The sequence below is a fragment of the Haliotis rubra genome, unplaced genomic scaffold (assembly GCF_003918875.1).
Source record: "Haliotis rubra isolate DU_JTF1 unplaced genomic scaffold, ASM391887v1 Scf898, whole genome shotgun sequence".
Classification (NCBI taxonomy): Eukaryota; Metazoa; Mollusca; class Gastropoda; order Lepetellida; family Haliotidae; genus Haliotis; species Haliotis rubra.
In genome coordinates this window covers 223,016-242,232 of record NW_025767632.1, presented here as the reverse complement: position 1 = coordinate 242,232, position 19,217 = coordinate 223,016, and the positions used below count along the sequence as shown (strand labels likewise).

Here is a 19,217-nt window from a genome sequence, read left to right as displayed (position 1 = left end):
ATAAATTGAAACATTAGCAATTGAGAGCAACAGTTGTTCAAGGTACAAATCTTAGCTCACCTTATTTCCATTCTGAAGGCGGAGGGTAAGGATGTAGGTAAAACCACCGACAGTCTAAAATAAAAACATTTTTGAAAACGTAAATGCCAAGGAACTTAAAGAACAAAGACTTCATGAATATGTATCTTAGTGGACACTTCAGGACAAACATTTATGGATGTACAACTTGATTCATCACCTGAATAAAGAAGTTGTTCATTCATAAAGATTTGTCCTTTTCTGCCCCTCTGCCATTTTCTAGAAATGCCACTGAAAGAAGTTCAAGTGGACAATGCCTGTCAAGAAGCTGAGAGTCTAACATCACCCCAGAGTGGACATATATGGGGATAACTGTGGGTCTACAGAGCCAGGCCTCACCTTTAGACGCATAGAAAACTGCATACCATCATTGAGAACATGATCAGTTGGCACGGGCCAAATATTACGTGTTCCAAATATCCCATGTTCATTGCTATACACTTATGTGATAAACCGATGTCTATAAATTGTTCTTCAACTGGATTCTGGGCTATATAAGCAGTGACGTATTAACGTACTTGGTATCCGGCTTTGACAATTTTGACCAGAGAGTTCTGTGCCCCTTGAATTCCGTTGATCTCCGTGACCGCGAACTTTGCCACTTGCTTGATATCTCCACTGTTGATGTTCACAGGGTGGACGCCTCCGAGAAGATCCCCAGCACGCTTGGTCACCTGGCTACAGCTGTGCTCCGTCATTTCCTTCCTGTGGAGCCAGGGCTGGGACCAGATCTTCACATAGCAGATCTGGGTCTGGAGGTAGACAGGTGACTTAATGATCAGGTGACAGGTGTAGCACAATGATATAACTGGACAGGTGTAGCGTAGAATTTGTACCTTTGCTCCCCAACTTCAGAATACATGTCGGGGTTATGGTACATTAGAAACTTAATGATCAGGTTACAGGTGTAGCATAAAAATATAGCTGTACGGTGTACCGTTGCTTGTGTACCTCTCAGAAAGCTTGGAAATACTCGACAGCTTCTCAATATAGGTCTTGTTTTACAGCAGCCAAGAGGCCTAGTGGTCAGGTAACAGGAACACAGCATTATAAAGCACGCCACCTCAAAAACGGTCAGTATTGAAATGTATCTGATACATAATGAAATAGGACTCACCTTGTCCCCATCCTTCAGACGTATGGTCAGGATATAGTTCATTCCAGCAACAACCTGAAACGTTTGAAGAAACCCGTGTAGGGTGGACACTAAAGACTCGTCATTGAGGACTGTGTTGTTTTTATGTCAGAGATACCCTCTTAATTGTATTTACTCAACACATAATAACGTTCACTACTACAACTAACACACAGCATATTGGCCTTACCTGAGTTTTGGCTGAGATGACTTCTACTATGCTGTTCTGTGCACTCTGCAGTCTGTTGAGCTCGCCCAGGGCAAAGTTGGCCATGTTCTTTACGTCAGTACTGTTGACGTCCGCGTTGAACAGACCGCCGGGCACCCCGATGTCCCGCCTTTTGGCGTTAACACAACTATGGTGGGTCATCTGGGTCATCTGTGTCCAAGGCTGGTCCCAGATGGTCACATCACAGATCTGAGTCTGAAAACAAATAATGATTCATCACACGATCAGGACACGTGGCTGGACTAACCCTGAACTAGAGTAATATGGTGGGTTCATGAGATATATTTACAAAACGCAACACATTCATTTCAATAATTGTAAGAAATCTCAACTAAGTGACACCTTGTTTAACATGAAACCTACCTGGCTTCCATCACTCACGCGGATCTTCAGGAAGTAGTTGATGCCGGCAACCACCTGAAATGAACACGAGTGATAATGAAATATCCGACCGAACCTATAAACGGAGAAACCAATCAAACCAATACCTGAAAAAAGTCGCAATCGACAATGCAGTTGGGTATGCACATTTACAATTAATGTTATAATTATTGTCCACTAATAATTTTGTAAACGGTGGCTGATTGTAGCCCCAGACCTCCGGAAACCATTCCTCTGTTACCATGCCAAAAGCTGTCACATTTGTTAAATACCAAGACATATATTATTATTGCATACATTGTACAATAAATTTAGTAAGAAAGCCTTGGTTATAATACCTGATATAGGGGAATTTTACATCTCAAAACCCGCAAGCGCCATATAATTTTAATTTTTCATCCTATCACCATAATAGTTATGTTCATCTATCACAAGCACTATCTGAACATCGTTCATTTTTCAGGAATATATGCATGAAAATATTACTCCACGGTGTTGTCGGTCGGAACGTGACAGCTGGTCAACATAGTTCCAACTGCGTAAACCCGACATAGCAGCTTTGTAGATGTAATAATTCAAGGAATATTAAATCACACATATATTTTATATTTCATCAGATTTGGAAAACGGAAATGACCATAAACTGACGATTAAAATGAATGACGGAATAGTATCCTGACAAAACAATAATACTAATAATATATTGACACGCATTTACTGTGACGACAGCTGGTGGATTACTACCCAAACTGGCCTATAAGCAAACATGTAACAAACTGTTGTTCTTATGTTCAGTTAAATGAGATCAAACTTCCCCGTCATATAATGTCTCACAGCGTTGACCTTGTGCACCTGATTGAATGGCCTGTACAGCTGTCAACGAATTAGTAAAACGTATTGCTTTGTGTTCATTATATTTCACCCATTTCCCAAGCTTGGAGTATAGCTGTTAAATCTGCTGCAAATACAGACAGATGATCATTCAATCTAAATACTTTGGATAAACCGAGGCCTGGAATATAAAAAGCTTCTCCAACATGACCAGTTCTGGAATGTTTTGAAGCATCTGTGTAGATATGAGTAAAATTGCGATATTTGCTATTTATGTAATCTTGGGCAAGGACCTTGATAACACTGGGTTACATTTGTTCGTTCACAAGCTTCGATAAAGGGTGTGAAATCGAATGTTATGGTAGAGTCCATGGAACCATTTGGGGCAGATTTAGAACGGCATTTAACTGAAGATTGTTTAACTTGTGCTGGAATATAAATTGTTGCATATAAGTAATCCAAACGGTGGTTTTCCATGATTCATCACATCCCAATTGCGTAGATCGATGTTCATGCTGTTGATCACTTGACTGTCTCGTTCAGACGCGATTATTCACAGACCGCCGCCATATAGCTGGACTATTGCTGAGTGTCACGTTAAACAACAAACCAACTACAACAATTAACACACAACATATTGGCCTTACCTGAGTTTTGGCTGAGATGATTTCTACTATGTTGTTCTGTGCACTCTGCAGTCTGTTGAGCTCGCCCAGGGCAAAGTTGGTCATGTTCTTTACGTCAGTACTGTTGACGTCCGCGTTGAACAGACCGCCGGGCACCCCGATGTCCCGCCTTTTGGCGTTAACACAACTATGGTGGGTCATCTGGGTCATCTGTGTCCAAGGCTGGTCCCAGATGGTCACATCACAGATCTGAGTCTGAAAACAAATAATGATTCATCACACGATCAGGACACGTGGCTGGACTAACCCTGAACTAGAGTAATATGATGGGTTTATGAGATATATTTACAAAACGCAACACATTCATTTCAATAATTGCAAGAAATCTCAACTAAGTGACACCTTGTGTAACATGAAACCTACCTGGCTTCCATCACTCACGCGGATCTTCAGGAAGTAGTTGATGCCGGCAACCACCTGAAATGCTTGAAAATATTTCGCTCCATATGACGACGTGCATGCGTGTGTATGTGCGGCTGCTTGTACAAGCCCAGACTGAAGCTGGTTTTTATAGTGCTAGCCCACTGAGATACCATCCCGCAGTGAAGCATGAATACCCCACTCCAGACACATTATACTGGCTCCGAGCCGACCAGTCCTTGTTGTACCCATTAATGGCGAGCGCGCCAGGCGGGGACCAACAAGTGCCGTATTATTAACGTCTTTTGGTATGACGCGATCGGGGATCAAACCCGCAACCTTCCGCTCACCGGGCGGACGCTCTAACCACTACTCCACGGAGGCGAACACGAGTGATAATGAAATATCCGACCGAACCTATAAACGGAGAAACCAATCAAACCAAAACCTGAAAAAGTCGCAATCGACAATGCAGTTGGGTATGCACATTTACAATTAATGTTATAATTATTGTCCACTAATAATTTTGTAAACGGTGGCTGATTGTGGCCCCAGACCTCCGGAAACCATTCCTCTGTTACCATGCCAAAGCTGTCACATTTGTTAAATACCAAGACATATATTATTATTGCATACATTGTACAATAAATTTAGTAAGAAAGCCTTGGTTATAATACCTGATATAGGGAATTTTACATCTCAAACCCGCAAGCGCCATATAATTTTAATTTTTCATCCTATCACCGCCGTAATAGTTATGTTCATCTCTCACAAGCACTATCTGAACATCGTTCATTTTTCAGGAATATATGCATGAAAATATTACTCCACGGTGTTGTCGGTCGGAACGTGACAGCTGGTCAACATAGTTCCAACTGCTTAAACCCGACATAGCAGCTTTGTAGATGTAATAATTCAAGGAATATTAAATCACACATATATTTTATATTTCATCAGATTTGGAAAACGGAAATGACCATAAACTGACGATTAAAATGAATGACGGAATAGTATCCTGACAAAACAATAATACTAATAATATATTGACACGCATTTACTGTGACGACAGCTGGTGGATTACTACCCAAACTGGCCTATAAGCAAGCATGTAACAAACTGTTGTTCTTATGTTCAGTTAAATGAGATCAAACTTCCCCGTCTTGGAGATTGGCTTAATAGATTCAACATCTGACTGCTGGCTGTTGCAAAGCCATCTTAGCAAAGTTTGTCTACTTCTTCGATTCCAGATAAACTAACACATGAGCTGGAGACGCAACCAATATCACAACTGATGTACATGGAGTTTAAAACAGTGTCAAAGATACATGATCATCGTATGATAACCACCTGACGTGATAAATGCGCACCTGTTTGAATGGCCTGTACGGCTGACAATGAATCAGGAAAGTATTGCTTCGTGTTCATTATCTTTACCCGATCCAAACTTTGGAAATTATAGCTGTTAAAATCTGCTTTCGCAAAACAAGACGGGTGGCTATTCAATCTAAAATCTTTTGGTAAAACCGAGGGCCAGGAATACAAAAGCTTCTGAATCTTTTGAAGCATCTGTGTAGATATCAAGTAAAATTACGATGTTGCTATTTATGTAATCTTGGGCAAGGACCTTACCGATAAACACCTAGGTTACATTTTGTTTCGTTCACAAGCTTCGATAAAGGGGTGTAGAATCGATTGTTATGGTAGAGTCCATGGAACCATTTGGGGCCAGAGTTTAGAACGGCATTTAACTGAAGATTGTTGTAACGGTAACAGGTCCTCGGTGTTGCATATAAGTATTGTATTCCAAACGGTGGTTTTCCATGATTCATCACGTATCTAATTACGTAGATCAATCAATTACCATGCTGTTGATCCTTGACTGTCTCGTTCAGACGCAGATTGTTCACAGACCGCCGCCATATAGCTGGACTATTTGCTGAGTGTCACGTTAAACAACAAACCAACTACAGCAATTAACACTGCAACACTTATTGTCCCTTACCTGAGTTTTGGCTGAGATAGTTTCTACTATGTTGTTCTGTGCGCTCTGCAGTCTGTTGAAAAGGCTCGCCAAGGGCAAAGTTAGTCATGTTCTTTACGTCAGTACTGTTGACGTCCGCGTTGAACAGACCGCCGGGCACCCCGATGTCCCGCCTTTTTGGCGTTAACACAACTATGGTGGGTCATCTGGGTCATCACATGTCGAAGGCTGGTCCCAGATGAATCACATCACAGATCACAAGATCCTGAAGGCTCAAATAATGATTCATTCCACGATCAGGACACGTGGCTGGACTAACCCTGAACTTCAGAGTAATATGGTGGGTTCGTGAGGATATATTTACAAAGGCGCAGCATTCATTTCAATGAATTGCTTGAAATCAGCTTCAAAGTGACACCTTGTTTAACATAGAGCCTACCTGGCTTCCATCACTCACGCGGATCTTCAAGGAAAGTAGTAGTTCGATGCCGGCAACCACCTGAAATGAACAAAGGTGATATTAAAACAAAAACCCATGAAGAAGTCGCCATCGATAAGGGGGTTAGGTTTTTACAAAGTCCACCAGTTACTAATAATGTTATGGCTATTGTATACTATTGATTTTTTGTAAACGTTGGCTGATTGTAGCCCCCAGATCTCGAGTCAAAACATCTGTCACCTTGTAAACGCTATGACGCGCAAGGAAGGTATCGACACGCCCATTTCTGGTGTCCCCGCCACTGATATTGCTGGAATATTGCTAATATCGGCAAACTAAATTCACTCACTCATACTCCATCGCCAAACAGTATACCTGCATCCCAAACCCCAAAGTCCCAAATGGTTCAATTTTAATCCTATTACCATAATAGTTATGTTCATCTCACAAAGGGATCCGGATGGTAAGGCTCGCTGACTTGGTTGACATGCCATCGTATCCCAAATGCGTAGATCCCGATACGCATGCTGTTGATCACTGGATTGTCTGGTGGGGCTCTGTTATTTACAGACCTCCGCCATATAGATGGAATATTGCTGAGTGCGTCGTAAAATTAACTCACTCACTCACAAACTGATTGTCTGAACATCGCGCACATTTCAGGTATATGTGCATGAAAATATTATTTTCTCTACGGTGTCAGTCGGTCGGAACATGACAGCTGGTCAACATAGTTCCAACTGCGTAAACCCGACATACATAGAGCAGCTTCTTGGCTCGATTTTAATAATTTCGAAATATTTGACGATAAATAGATGATAAGAATGGATAAGTGAACCAGTTCCTAGAACAGAAAACGCAACAACATTGATATTGCCGGTGGTTTTAGCGTGATTTCGGATTTTTGGTGTTTTATTACCAAGGCCCTAAAGTGGCACAAAAAACATATAGTAAAATTACCAACAGGTAATCGTTGCCTTTAATTCATTCACAATGTTAAGATCAAAGGACGTTTCGAACGCACTGTATGCTACGTGCAAGATTGTTATTTGTGTAGTAAACCGACATGGAAGGAAACAGAAATGTAGATATAGGGGCTTAGAAACGCTGGAGTCAACTGAATACAAGTTTCCTAAAAAGCCAACGAGAAACATTTTCTCGCGCTTGGCAGCCGGCGTAGGCAAGCAAGACTGAGAAAGACCGGATTCCGCAGCGTGTCCTTTCACGCGGACACGCTAAAGTCCGCAATTCCTTAAGGAGCATTGCGTGAACGTTTCTTGGGTTTTGTTCCTTTCGAAATATAATTGCCCTTTGCGATAGTGACGTAACTAAAATATAGCCATCCACACAATTTCCAAATATGGCCAATGCATTGGTCTGCCTTGGCTTGAGTTATATTGCCCTTATCAAAGGGATAATACTCTAGTCTACGGCACGTCACGTCACGTCTGTAGAATCGCTCACGTTTGCTTTAGGTCACCTAGTAACGTCTTAGCTTTTCGTAATGGGACTACTAAAGCAGCAATATGCACATGTGGTATCATTTCTTTGACATTTATCGTCCAAATGCTACTGGTCTACAACTACAGATATATAGAAACTAATATCACGACAGTCGTCCTTTGCTAAATATCTAAGCGGTTTATAGTATCTCCCAGGTTGAAAACACCCGTAAAATGCCTTAACTTCCGCACTTCTTATGGGAGTGAGTAGTTTTACGCCGCAATCAGCAATACTCCACCTATATGGCGGCGGTCTGTAAATAATTAATTGTAATAAATGTCAAGTTGTAGCACTGTACCACCGACATGCCTGGATCTTAAGCTGAGATGACTTAGTCCAGACTTCATTGACAGTCCCCTGTAGCCTGTTCAGCGTAGTCACCGCATAGGTGGCCATTTTCAAGATGGTGGACCGGTGCCGTTGACTGAGGTCAGACACCAAGAGTCCGTCCCGCTTGGTGCGTGAAGTACATCATGCTGGGTAACTTATTATTGTCGTTGGAGCCAGACACGGGACCAGACGGTGACAGTGCAGGTCTGGGTCTGAAACACCGCGATCATACCCCTATTATAAAGGATCTGTCATGTAAATTATTAAAACGTTTGTTCTCGGAAGGACTTGGGTTATTATGTTCGAGCGCACCTGTTTGCTATTCCAGCCCGGTGTATTTTTGATACCGACTGTACCGGGCTGCAGGTTCATGGATCTGAAACATCGCAACCATGGGCCTCTTATATAGGATCTGAAGTATATAGTCAGACGGCTATTCTCGGGAATGGATAGGCACCTGTTTCTTTGCTCCAGACTCGTGTCGCGCGATGCGACTGTACTATCGATGACTACCGCTGTAGTTTAATATCGTAATTTGATTAAACAAGGTCTCTAAATAAACTACAAGATGTATGCTGTAACACGTCACCGGCAGTGTGGTAGACACGTGGATGAAGCGTTCGTTCAATCCTCTGAAGACCACACATGTGTGAGGGCGCATTCTCAGTGCCCCTTCCCAAAATGGCTGGGATATGGTTAAATACAATGTAACGCTATAAGACACCAGTGATGCGCTCCAACAAAATCCGCATCTCGTTCCCACTGGGGTGTGGAGGCAGGGCAGAAACAAAAGCCGTTATTGATGATGTCATGAATGGTGATGTACAGGTCGTCGTGTTCTGCCCTTCCTGACAGCAGAGACGATGAGTGAGAGTGGGAGAATTATTCAGAACGTCACATGTTAACAGCTACATATGTTTCAAGTGATGAAGATAAACTGAATATTCAATTACGGTTCTGTTTCATGGGTAAATACACCTCATCCAGTGAGTGCAGGAAGGCATATTTCAGTGACGGTGTAAATATCTGAATGGAACTCACCTCCTGTCCGTTCTTTATCTCGAGACAGAAAGTACTTGATGCCTGCAACAACCTGTCAGGCAGAAGAATAATCTCAGTGCGTGCATACAGTCAACTTTGTGTGTATTGAAATCGGATAAGCGCGAAGTATATCTCAATCATAATGTTTTTGGTATTGCGCCTGCTTGTGATTCTGGATTTATGGATCAGCCCAAAATGATCCTGAAATTCCATAAGTGTCTTTGTTGATTATGTCGAGGCAAGCCAAATATTCATTTTGCTGCTATTTGAAGACATACATTTAAAACGCATGTACACGCTTGGGTGCAAAAATCAAATATACGCTTTCAAAAAGTGAAGTTTAGACGAACGGACCGCGGACAATGCCTTAAGGTTTATGACCAGGTAAGCTATGGTCCCAAATTATTTGCAGAGTTTTTAGAAAGGCACATTGACACCTACTTGAGTTTTAGCTTTTGCACAACAGACACCAGAGTGTTCTGTGATCCGAGGAGTGTGTTGAGCTGGGTAAGGGCGAAGCTTGCCATCTGCTGAACGTCGTCTCTGTTCACGTCGACAGTCATAGGGCCGCCGATGAGTTGACACGCGGCCAGTGGTAACAATTCACCAACACCAGAGCTAGTATGTTTCATTCTGTATGGAAGTAAAGTGAACTATGATTTCGACTGAAATGACTTCTGGATATATATGTGAAACCGTGCCACGTTCAGCTGTTGTGTCCAAGGTTGATTGTTGGTGATTGTTGATTGTTGTCGACGCTGTCGGCGATAACCTTTACCTGTTGTTTTTAACATAGTGATACATCTACTTCCGGCTAAAATTTCATCATCTTACTGCTTAATATTCATAACACCATGAATGACAGAACGATTACTAGATATTCCTTGAATCACTTCATGGTGATGTTTGAATGTCATTTCACAGAACACGACAAGGGTTACTGCAACCTTGCACTAACTTAAAGATAAGTAATACACAGAAACATGACTATTACCTATCACTGCATGCTGTCTCTTATCGGTTCATTTGCGGCACAATAGGCAATATATTAAACGAATAAGCCATATCAGTAAACATCGCCTCTCAAATCTAGAGATTTGGTAATATAATTATATTAATTTATCAATTAAATCAATAGTGCATATGCCATAGACAGCTATATCTGTACATGGATTTCTTGGGGAGCAGTATGTTTTCTCGTCTTATCTCTGACGCAGATTTAACCTTGTTGTGGTATGGGCTTGTGACAGACGAGGAAAACGTGGTCGGTATTTCACAACTTTACTCAGATAATACAAATTCTTATTTGTTTTAGGTTTATTGGTCATTTAGTGCTGAGAGGTTGGGAACCACCTCCGACGTGGGACCATTTCTACTTGTTCTTATGGATTTCAATGATCAATAAGTAATCTACGTCTAGTCTCTGAAATGAAAATAGTTTACAGAACACAGTGTTTAACATACCTTGTTCCGTAGAGGTGAGGTGAGGTGAAATTGGGTTTTAACGTCGCGCTGGAGAATATTTCCCTCGCCATATGACGACGTGCATGCGTGTGTATGTGTAGGTGCGGCTGCTTGTACTAGCCCAGACTTAGCTGGTTTTATAGTGCTAGCTAGGGCTGCGCAATATAACCGGTTTACCGGTATTTACCGGTTCAGACATGAAAACGATACGTATTGCGATACGCTGATCGAAAACCGGTATTTTGACATGCATTCGGAAAACTTCTAACACTCGGAAATCTTCGGATATTTCCGTTTTGAATTGTTCTTTTCCCTGTTTCATTAGTGCCAAATGTTACTTACATTTTATTTTGTCATGATTAAAAGTTTTTATAAAAGGTTAATCAATCATAGTGATTTTTGTCGTGTTTTGCTTTATAATCAATCATTAACTCGATTATAAGTAGTTTTGTTTAAAAATAATCCTTGCAATAGCTATATCGCAATATATCACAATATGAAAATTCTCTGCAATACCCACCCCTAGTGCTAGCCCACTGTGATACCAAGCCGCAGTGAAGCATGGATACCCACTCAAACAAATTATACTGACTCTGAGCCGACCAGTCCTTGTTATACCCATTAATGCCGAGCGCCAGGCAGGGACCAACAAGTACCATATTTTAACGTCTTTTGGTATGACGCGGTCGGGGATCGAACCCGCGACCTTCCGCTCTCCGGGCGGACGCTCTAACCACTACACCACGGTGGCGGTCTGTTCCGTAGATAAGTTTCGCGTAATAAGTCCCGTTTACATTCGTCGTCTATATGACAGTTTGCCAAGACGACTCCGGGTTGTCCTAAGAGCACAGGGTCATATCTCTAAATTCTGAAAATTTGAGGTGAGTACCTTTATTATATACACAGATATGGGAATTTTAAAAGGGACCCGACTCCGCCACAGACTGTATGTCTTCGAGTCTAAATTGAAAATATTTTACAGGACACAGCTTCTGGTTCAACGGAGTGAAGAAACAAGAATAAGCAGAAATTAAAAAAAAGAAATGTACTATTGCCTAATATTTTTACGTGAGTAATTGTATTAAATGTAAGGGTTGGTAATCTGAGAGCACAATACCTGTATGAGGAAAAGGTTGTCTTCCTTATTACCAAATACAGTGTATGAGGGCTACGCAGTAAGAACAGGAAATGAAAGCCATTACTATTATTAATAAATTTAAAATTGCGGTAAAATGACATGTAAGATGAATATCTAGAGAATGAAATTGAGTCCAGTGGAGGCCCATACTTTGTAATGGGGACTTTAACAGCCATAATATGTTTTAGGGAAGCAACGGAAGACGGATTATGGCGGTCCAGATTGTTGGCAACAATATTTAGATGGAAACAGATCTTGTCCGCGCAAGCTTGATGATGAGTGGAAATGACCCGCGTAGATCTTGGCAAATGGACTCTTTCTCCTTCCCCAGATCTATCAATGATATCATCATCACATAGCCAGTAAATTTATGACTGCAGGATGTATTTCAGGAAGATACGTTAGGCAGTCATCGATTCCTGTTTTACTGAAATTCGAAAACTTCGACCATCATCGTGATTCTTGTGATAATGTCCCTCGAGGTGGAAATTCAAGATAGTTAATTGGGCACTTTTCTAGTCTGTTATGTTTAATATCATCCGATCTTATAAATGGTGATTGTTAATATGTCTCATAGAAAATATCCTAGCCCACAATTAATAAGAAAATTGTCCTGGTAAGAAAGTGGCAATTTCACGCCAAAGTCCTACCAATTGGAATGACGGCTGTGAAAAAGCCAGTATCAGGGAAAAAGGCATATAATAAGGTTCGCCGCTCGTCACTCATTGCCATGTGATTGGCTGGTTACCGTAAGAAACAGAGCTACTTTTCAACATGTTGGTAAAGATTGCAAAACAGATGATGAAGCTGGAGGGAATATATGTCTAATATTAATATATATTTACATCATTAACTGGTATCTGGTCCAAAGGTGAAAACGATCGGGTGGAAATAATATTCGTTCACCTTTACCGGTAATAGAGTCAATTCCACAATGTCTTACATTATTTACATATATATTCTTCCACGAAACTTCCGACAGTAAAGGTTTGTGACGAAAGGTACATATTTTATACATAAAGGCTTGAAAAGCATCGTTTTGCTCTCAAAAGTCGGCTTCGATGACAGCACGTTTTACAACTCTATATGTAAACAAAGGATCCTTTCTACGCAAATCGAAAGCCGTGTTACATGTTTTAGGATATTTTCTCAGTGAAGCTACTTACATTCTATCAAAGATGGCAGAATTAGATGTGTAGACTCGTAATAAAATAAAGAAGTTAAAAATATGTTGCCATTATATTAAATGGACTGTGTAAGAAGTGACGAATCGTCACATCTTTCTGACCTGTGGCAGAGGTACACTATGCTGGCTGGCCGCGTAGAACCGCTAGGTAGGAAATTATCGTTCCACGCTCTCCATTTTGCTTTCTATTCCCGGAAACCGGAAGTGGATTTGTAACGTGATTAGGGAGAAGGACTCTCCGGTTCGAAGTTTTACTACTGAGCAACATGTTTGCAAAGCCAGAGTGCACAGGTACTGGGCCTCATGACATTGCTGTTGTTGTTGCTACGGGCATGGAGTTTAATATTGAGAAGTTATAATACATGGACATGTGCCGCCCCAGCAGGAAGCGATGTCATTGCCACCGGAAATTCGAGATGATGGAAACTTATGGATTATCAACTTCTTTATTTGTCACTGTGGCATATACTTGAAAACGGTATAGGAGGCTATACCGGAACGTCACTTTCTGTGATGACAAAATAAACACGTTGATCATCCATAGAGTTGTGTTATCTCTATGCCACAAATTCTGAGTATGCCACTCCAAACAAACTGCCGGAAATTCGTTTTACTTGATATATGGTAATTTTATGGAGGCGTAGGTGGTACTGGATTAAGCAACATGAATGATCAAGGACAAGCTTAGACGCGAGAATTAGCCAGAAGTGAAATACTTCAGTCCTTAGTAACCGACAGTGTGAAATAACACAGACGAGTGATAAAGAGCGACAATGATTCCAGGTGACAAAACCACCATCCATAAAAGACACCATCTAGATCTGTATGACAAAGGTAATGCTTTTACGGCTGTTTTGAAGAGTTTTTCTAGCACTTTACGTCGAAGGCAATATTCCAAGCAACTCTGAAGTGTATCCAGCCTATAAGGGTGGTTCCCGTTACAAACACTTGCACAGAAGCCAAAATCAATTGTTTACCAAAACAAAGAGGGACATCAGGTGCAAGTTAAGTTGGGAAGGGTACGCAGACATCATCTGGCTACTGATGCGGTAAATGTGGAAATGTCGCCAGCTGCCTACCAAAATGAGTTTTTTTGAAAAATGTTCCAGAAGGCAATTAACCTTGCCAACCCCGATAGAAGTCTTATAGAGTAAAAGGCGATGAGAAAATGCTGAATATAATCGTGTTGAAAATATGGTTACCAGAATATATTATCATTCAACAGTGTCTTATATACAAGAAAGCACAATACGCTGTGTTCAGCGGTTTAATTAGATTTTCATCTCACCCACAACTGCCTCTCACCACTCGCACATAAACTGAGCCGACATATTAATGGGACCGCTGGCTTTACGAACATTTGTAAAGAACCAATAACAGCCTTCTGTCAAGGTTTGGCTTGATGGTACATGCCGTTTCAAAATGAAGACTTGCTTGTAAAAAAAATAATCAATGACTCTCACAATCTCAACAATCTTCTACAAAGAACAATGGAATTGATCAGGTTTCATGCTGGGGATATATCTCGCTTTAGATGTGGTGTACTTCATCTATTCAGTCCAATGGTCTTGTATTTGTCCACGTTGCTACTCATTAAGTTGTGCATTGTATGTCCTACATAACATGTCTTAGTAATGATTTGATACATCATGTACATGTACTTTGTCTTTGGATTGATTTTTTGGATGTCACCGTGAAAATGTTTGTGTGTGTCACTATGGCAGGATGCTATTTTTTGTTAATGATTTATTGATACTGATCAGAGACGTGTTCCTTCATTCCGAACGGACTGTTTTACCGTTTTGTAGGAAGGAGTATTTTGGAAAGATTTGATGCATTTACAAAACTATCACAGTATCTGTGCTTAAAAGCAGATATGAAAATCAGAGTGGTATTTAGTGCAAAATGTTTTGTTGTAAACAAAAACATGAACAACATAAAGAATAACAACTTACTGTATTTTTGACAAAGAATACAGCAATTCACTTTGAAGAGGATGCACGTAGACATATTTATCCATGGGACCGACTGGAAGGCATCTGAAATAGAATTCAAACACACAGAATAATACGTGGTCTACACAAAGGTATCTGTTTAGAAAGTGTTTGATGTTAGCGTGATATAAAGAGGACCGAACGATGTAATATATTTTCATCAAACATGTGTTCCACAGGTCCTGACCCTGGACAACTATCTGTGTTTCAGAAGTGCTTATCTAACAAAGATTATCACCAGAGACCTGGAACAAGGCACACATTCAGACATTAAATGACGACCTAGGTTGAATACTTCGAGTTTTATAAATATCGTTTGAACGAAAACAAAACTAAACGTCAAAGGGAAGTAGATATAAGTCTTGACTTTCCATTTTGGTGTAAAGGGCAAAATAATTTGCAGAAGCATTTATACAAACCTGTAGAGGTTATGAATTCTTTGAAGAAAGTCCTCCTTGGGGTACTTATAAGCATTAAAATGTCCATTTTAAAAGCCTACGACAGTTGTAACTATATTTTAATAAAAAATATTTACAAAACGAAAAACACGTTCTGCGTTATGAGACCACCCCTACAGGGCCCCGCAGTCTCGGCAGCACAGAGCAAGGGAACTCTAGCCGACAACCTCATTACCTCACTTTTCATGCTGAACGGATTCCAGACCAAATGAGGAGGAGGAATTTGGCCCATATGCCAAGGAGGGACTTTCTTCAAAGAATTCATAACCTCTACAGGTTTGTATATTTCGACAATAAAATATCACACCAAGGTCAGATAGGAGTTTAATATATAGCGATTAGAGAAGAAAACAAAACTGAACGTCAAAGCAAAAGAGTCCCAAGTCTTGACTTTTCCCAACTTTCCGATTCCATTTTGGTGTTTCCGGCAAAATAGTTGCGAAACTTATATGAATGGCCACTGAAAATCAATTATGACACCAGGTGTTCATAAAAAGGACAAAGCGTAATCCTGACCTTCTGTTAGCACCCACACCATTCCACACAGTTTGGTAACAAGCAAGTGTGTATAGCCCGACGCCACGCGACAGGACCTTTTCCATGCTAATGCGGTGTAGGTTAGGGGGTGAATTTTTTCGTGAATGGCCCCAAAATCATGGCGGGTTGCCTTTGAAGACTCGAAGTTCACTTCAAATGCAATCAACTATGACGTCATGTTCAATAGACACCTTTACAAACTATTAGAAAACAAAGGAACAATTGGAAAGAAACTAAAGCCAATCCAGAATGAAGCCCAAATGATGCTTTGTCACCGGGAATTACTAGAAACTAGCTTCCACTATATCCTTGTCTCTAAATACAAAACTGGCATTGCATACCTAGGCAGGAGTTGTCCACAGGTATCAGAGAGGAGCAGCTGGAAACTTAGGATCACTCCACGCGCCTGGTCTGGGACCGCCACCCTGCACGTCATACGCTGCAGCAAAGAAACAAAAGACCTATAGCACCATCACCGGAAATAACGAATGAATTTTTAAAATGTCACAATCCAGATGTTATATTCCCCGATTCTTTGTTTACCCGAAAAAACATAGCCATGGATTTCAAGTTAAAACTTATGAAAATGAATATCTCAGAAGCTCACCTTATCTCCATTTTGAAGGGTTCAGGGTAAGGATGTAGTTAATACCTGAGACGATCCTGAAGAAGAAAACGTTTTCAGAAACTTAAATGCGCTCTACTCAGGGAATCCAAAAATGGCATACAATGATATTATATGATGATTGTGGCATCAACGCAAAGAGACGTTCCACATGAACGTTAATGTTGTCATTCAGAATATCCTATATGGTTTCCTGTCAATCTAATTAGGTAAACTGAAAATGTCATATAAAGTGTTCTTTGGCTGGTTTCCAAGACACGCATTAGAGAGAAAACGTCCGCCCACTTGTTTTCTGGCGTTGACAACTTTGATAGAGAGTTTTGTGCCCTATGAATTCCGGTGATCTCCGAAGCAGCGAAGTTGGCCACTTCCTGAATCTGCACTGTTATTGACGTCCACACCGGTGGGACCCCAGAAGACCCCAGCACGCTTGGTCACCTGGCTGCAGCTGTGCGTAGCCAGTCATTTTCCCTTCCCTGTAGGAGCCAGGGCTGGGACCAGATCTTCACATAGCAGATCTGGGTCTGGAGGTGAGGCAAGGTGACTTAATGAGGCAGAGGTGACAGGTGCAGCACAATGATATAACTGGACAGGTGTAGCGTAAAATTTTGTACCTCTAGAGAATGCTAAAAATAGAGGTGTACAAATGAGCATGGATCTACATATGGCTGAATCTAGTTCTGAAGAGGGTGAACAGGTGTTTAATGATCGGGTGATAGGTGGTATACTGAATATAGCTTATATGGTACATGTTTGAATTTGTACCTCTCAAAATGCTTGGAACTACCCCTCCAACGTAACATTATTGATTTAGGAGTTTTCGCTGGACAGAACTTGATGATGCGTAGGTGTACCGTAACGGTATAGCTGTACAGGTGTATACGTTGCATTTGTTTAACTACTTACAACAAGTGCACAAATTAGTATCGGATCTGCATATACGGAACTCCACAGAGACATTTAGTTTTAAAATGTTTCTGGCACATTTAAACTGATAATAAAGATGACCCACCTTGTACCCTTCCTTCAGACGGCCATGGTCAGCATGTAGTTCATTCCAGAAACAACCTGAAACGTAACAAGAACTCCGTGTAGAGGGGGCGTACAAAGTCCCTCAGTGGGGGCAAACCAAATATCAAGGACTGTGTTGTTCATTGAGTGTATGTAGATCTCAGGAGGCCTTAGCCCTGACGAATACGTGCTGCTTCAGAAATAACATATGTAAAGGAACCGGAGACCTATCATATGCAGTAGCTCAGATATAACACAGGTTGTATTTAAGTTCACGGCACCAGTAGGCTTTGGGTTTGCGGGTAGATGGCTATTAGTGTAACATGACAGAAAAAATGCATTGCACAAACTAAGATTGTTAGAAACTGCCTGTCATAAAGTCTATCAACACAAGATCCATACCTTAAGGCGTTAATCAATACCAGTTTACCATGCAACACTCGTCTCACCTGAGCTTTGCTTCAGGGTGCGTTTACATAGTGTTCTGGGCACCCTGCAGTCCATGATCTCGCCCAGGGCAAAGCTGGCCATATCTCTGACTTCCAGTACTGTTGATGTCCACGTTGGTCAGACCGCCGGGCATCAAGATATCCCGCTTGGACTACACTGGAGTGCAGCTGCTATGGGTCATTTTGGTCGCCTGGGTCCCGCAACTGCTCCGAGATTGTAACATCACAGATTTCATTCTGCAAACGCACAAATATATACACAGAATCAAAGTTATGATAGTGGTCAGATGTACTACAGATTCCTTACACGACCAAGACGGTGGTTAGATGAACTAATTGGACACAATCGTCCGTACACGACCAAAGGCGAGTGGTTACATGCACTGATTGGACGTCGTCCATTACGACCAAGGACGAGTGGTTAGATGCACACTGATTGAACACAGTCGTCCATTACAAGACCAGGACGAGTAGTTTACATGCACTGACTGGACACGGGAGATCGTGTTACAGCCAGGACCGAGTGGTTAGATGAGAACTGATTGGACACAGTCGTCCATTACAAAGACCAGGACGAGTGGTTAAATGTATTGACCGGACTTCGTATGGAGTCCTGGAAAAAAGTGGAACTAGAGTAGTATAAAGCTTGAAGGAAATATTGACGAAACACACCACTGCTCCCATTCTCACGCGAACCTTCAGGAAGTAGCTGATGCCAGCAACCACCCGATGCCAAACAACACTGCTATGTTGCTGATCACTGCATACTGGACTTGATCCTTGATTACGACATACAATCACACCCGAGAGAACCTTGCCTAGAGATGAAAACCAAAGATTTTCATCCATAATGTAGGACGGAACGCGCACAAAATTAGACACTCTATAAATAATGCTTTTAATAATAGCACGCTAAGTACTTTTGCACACGACACTGATTCCTGCCCACCACCATGAGAGAGCATTCCTAGGTCATCAAACAGAATCCTGACATAACCATGCAAAGAGTTCAAAGACATGACAAGTTATAATCAATATATAACACATTGTTTCTTGCCAACCTGTACTCATACTTATGTCAGAGATACCCTCTCAACGATTCTAATTACTCAAATACATAGTAACGTTCATTACTACAACTAACACACAATATATGCTGGTCTTACCTGAGTTTTTAGCTGAGATGATTTCTATTAGGCCTCAACTGTTCACCAAACAGTTTGTTTATCATGGGCAAAGTTGGTCATGTTCATACTCCAGTACTGTTGACGTCCGCGTCGGTGAAACCGCCGGGCATCGCGATGTCCCGCTTTTTGACGTCAACACAGCTATGGTGGAACCCAATACGTAAAAAAAAAAGA

General features: G+C 41.3%; 1 protein-coding gene and 1 long non-coding RNA gene across 2 annotated transcripts in view; one reads left to right on the top strand and one right to left on the bottom strand.

Annotated features, from left to right (window-relative positions):
- LOC124263749 (multicystatin-like) overlaps positions 1 to 19,217 on the bottom strand; it is a 56,261-nt gene that overhangs the window by 4,461 nt on the left and 32,583 nt on the right. Inside the window, exons 10-16 of the mRNA XM_046698455.1 lie at positions 3,704 to 3,757; positions 3,302 to 3,535; positions 1,806 to 1,859; positions 1,404 to 1,637; positions 1,196 to 1,249; positions 597 to 830; positions 61 to 114 (exon numbers count right to left, since the gene is read on the bottom strand). Of these exons, the coding sequence (XP_046554411.1) occupies positions 61 to 114; positions 597 to 830; positions 1,196 to 1,249; positions 1,404 to 1,637; positions 1,806 to 1,859; positions 3,302 to 3,535; positions 3,704 to 3,757 (918 nt within the window). The remainder of the gene's footprint in view (positions 1 to 60; positions 115 to 596; positions 831 to 1,195; positions 1,250 to 1,403; positions 1,638 to 1,805; positions 1,860 to 3,301; positions 3,536 to 3,703; positions 3,758 to 19,217) is intronic.
- The window catches only part of LOC124263755, a 41,968-nt gene that overhangs the window by 1,374 nt on the left and 21,377 nt on the right, over positions 1 to 19,217 (top strand). The gene's annotated exons all lie outside the window — the stretch shown is intronic.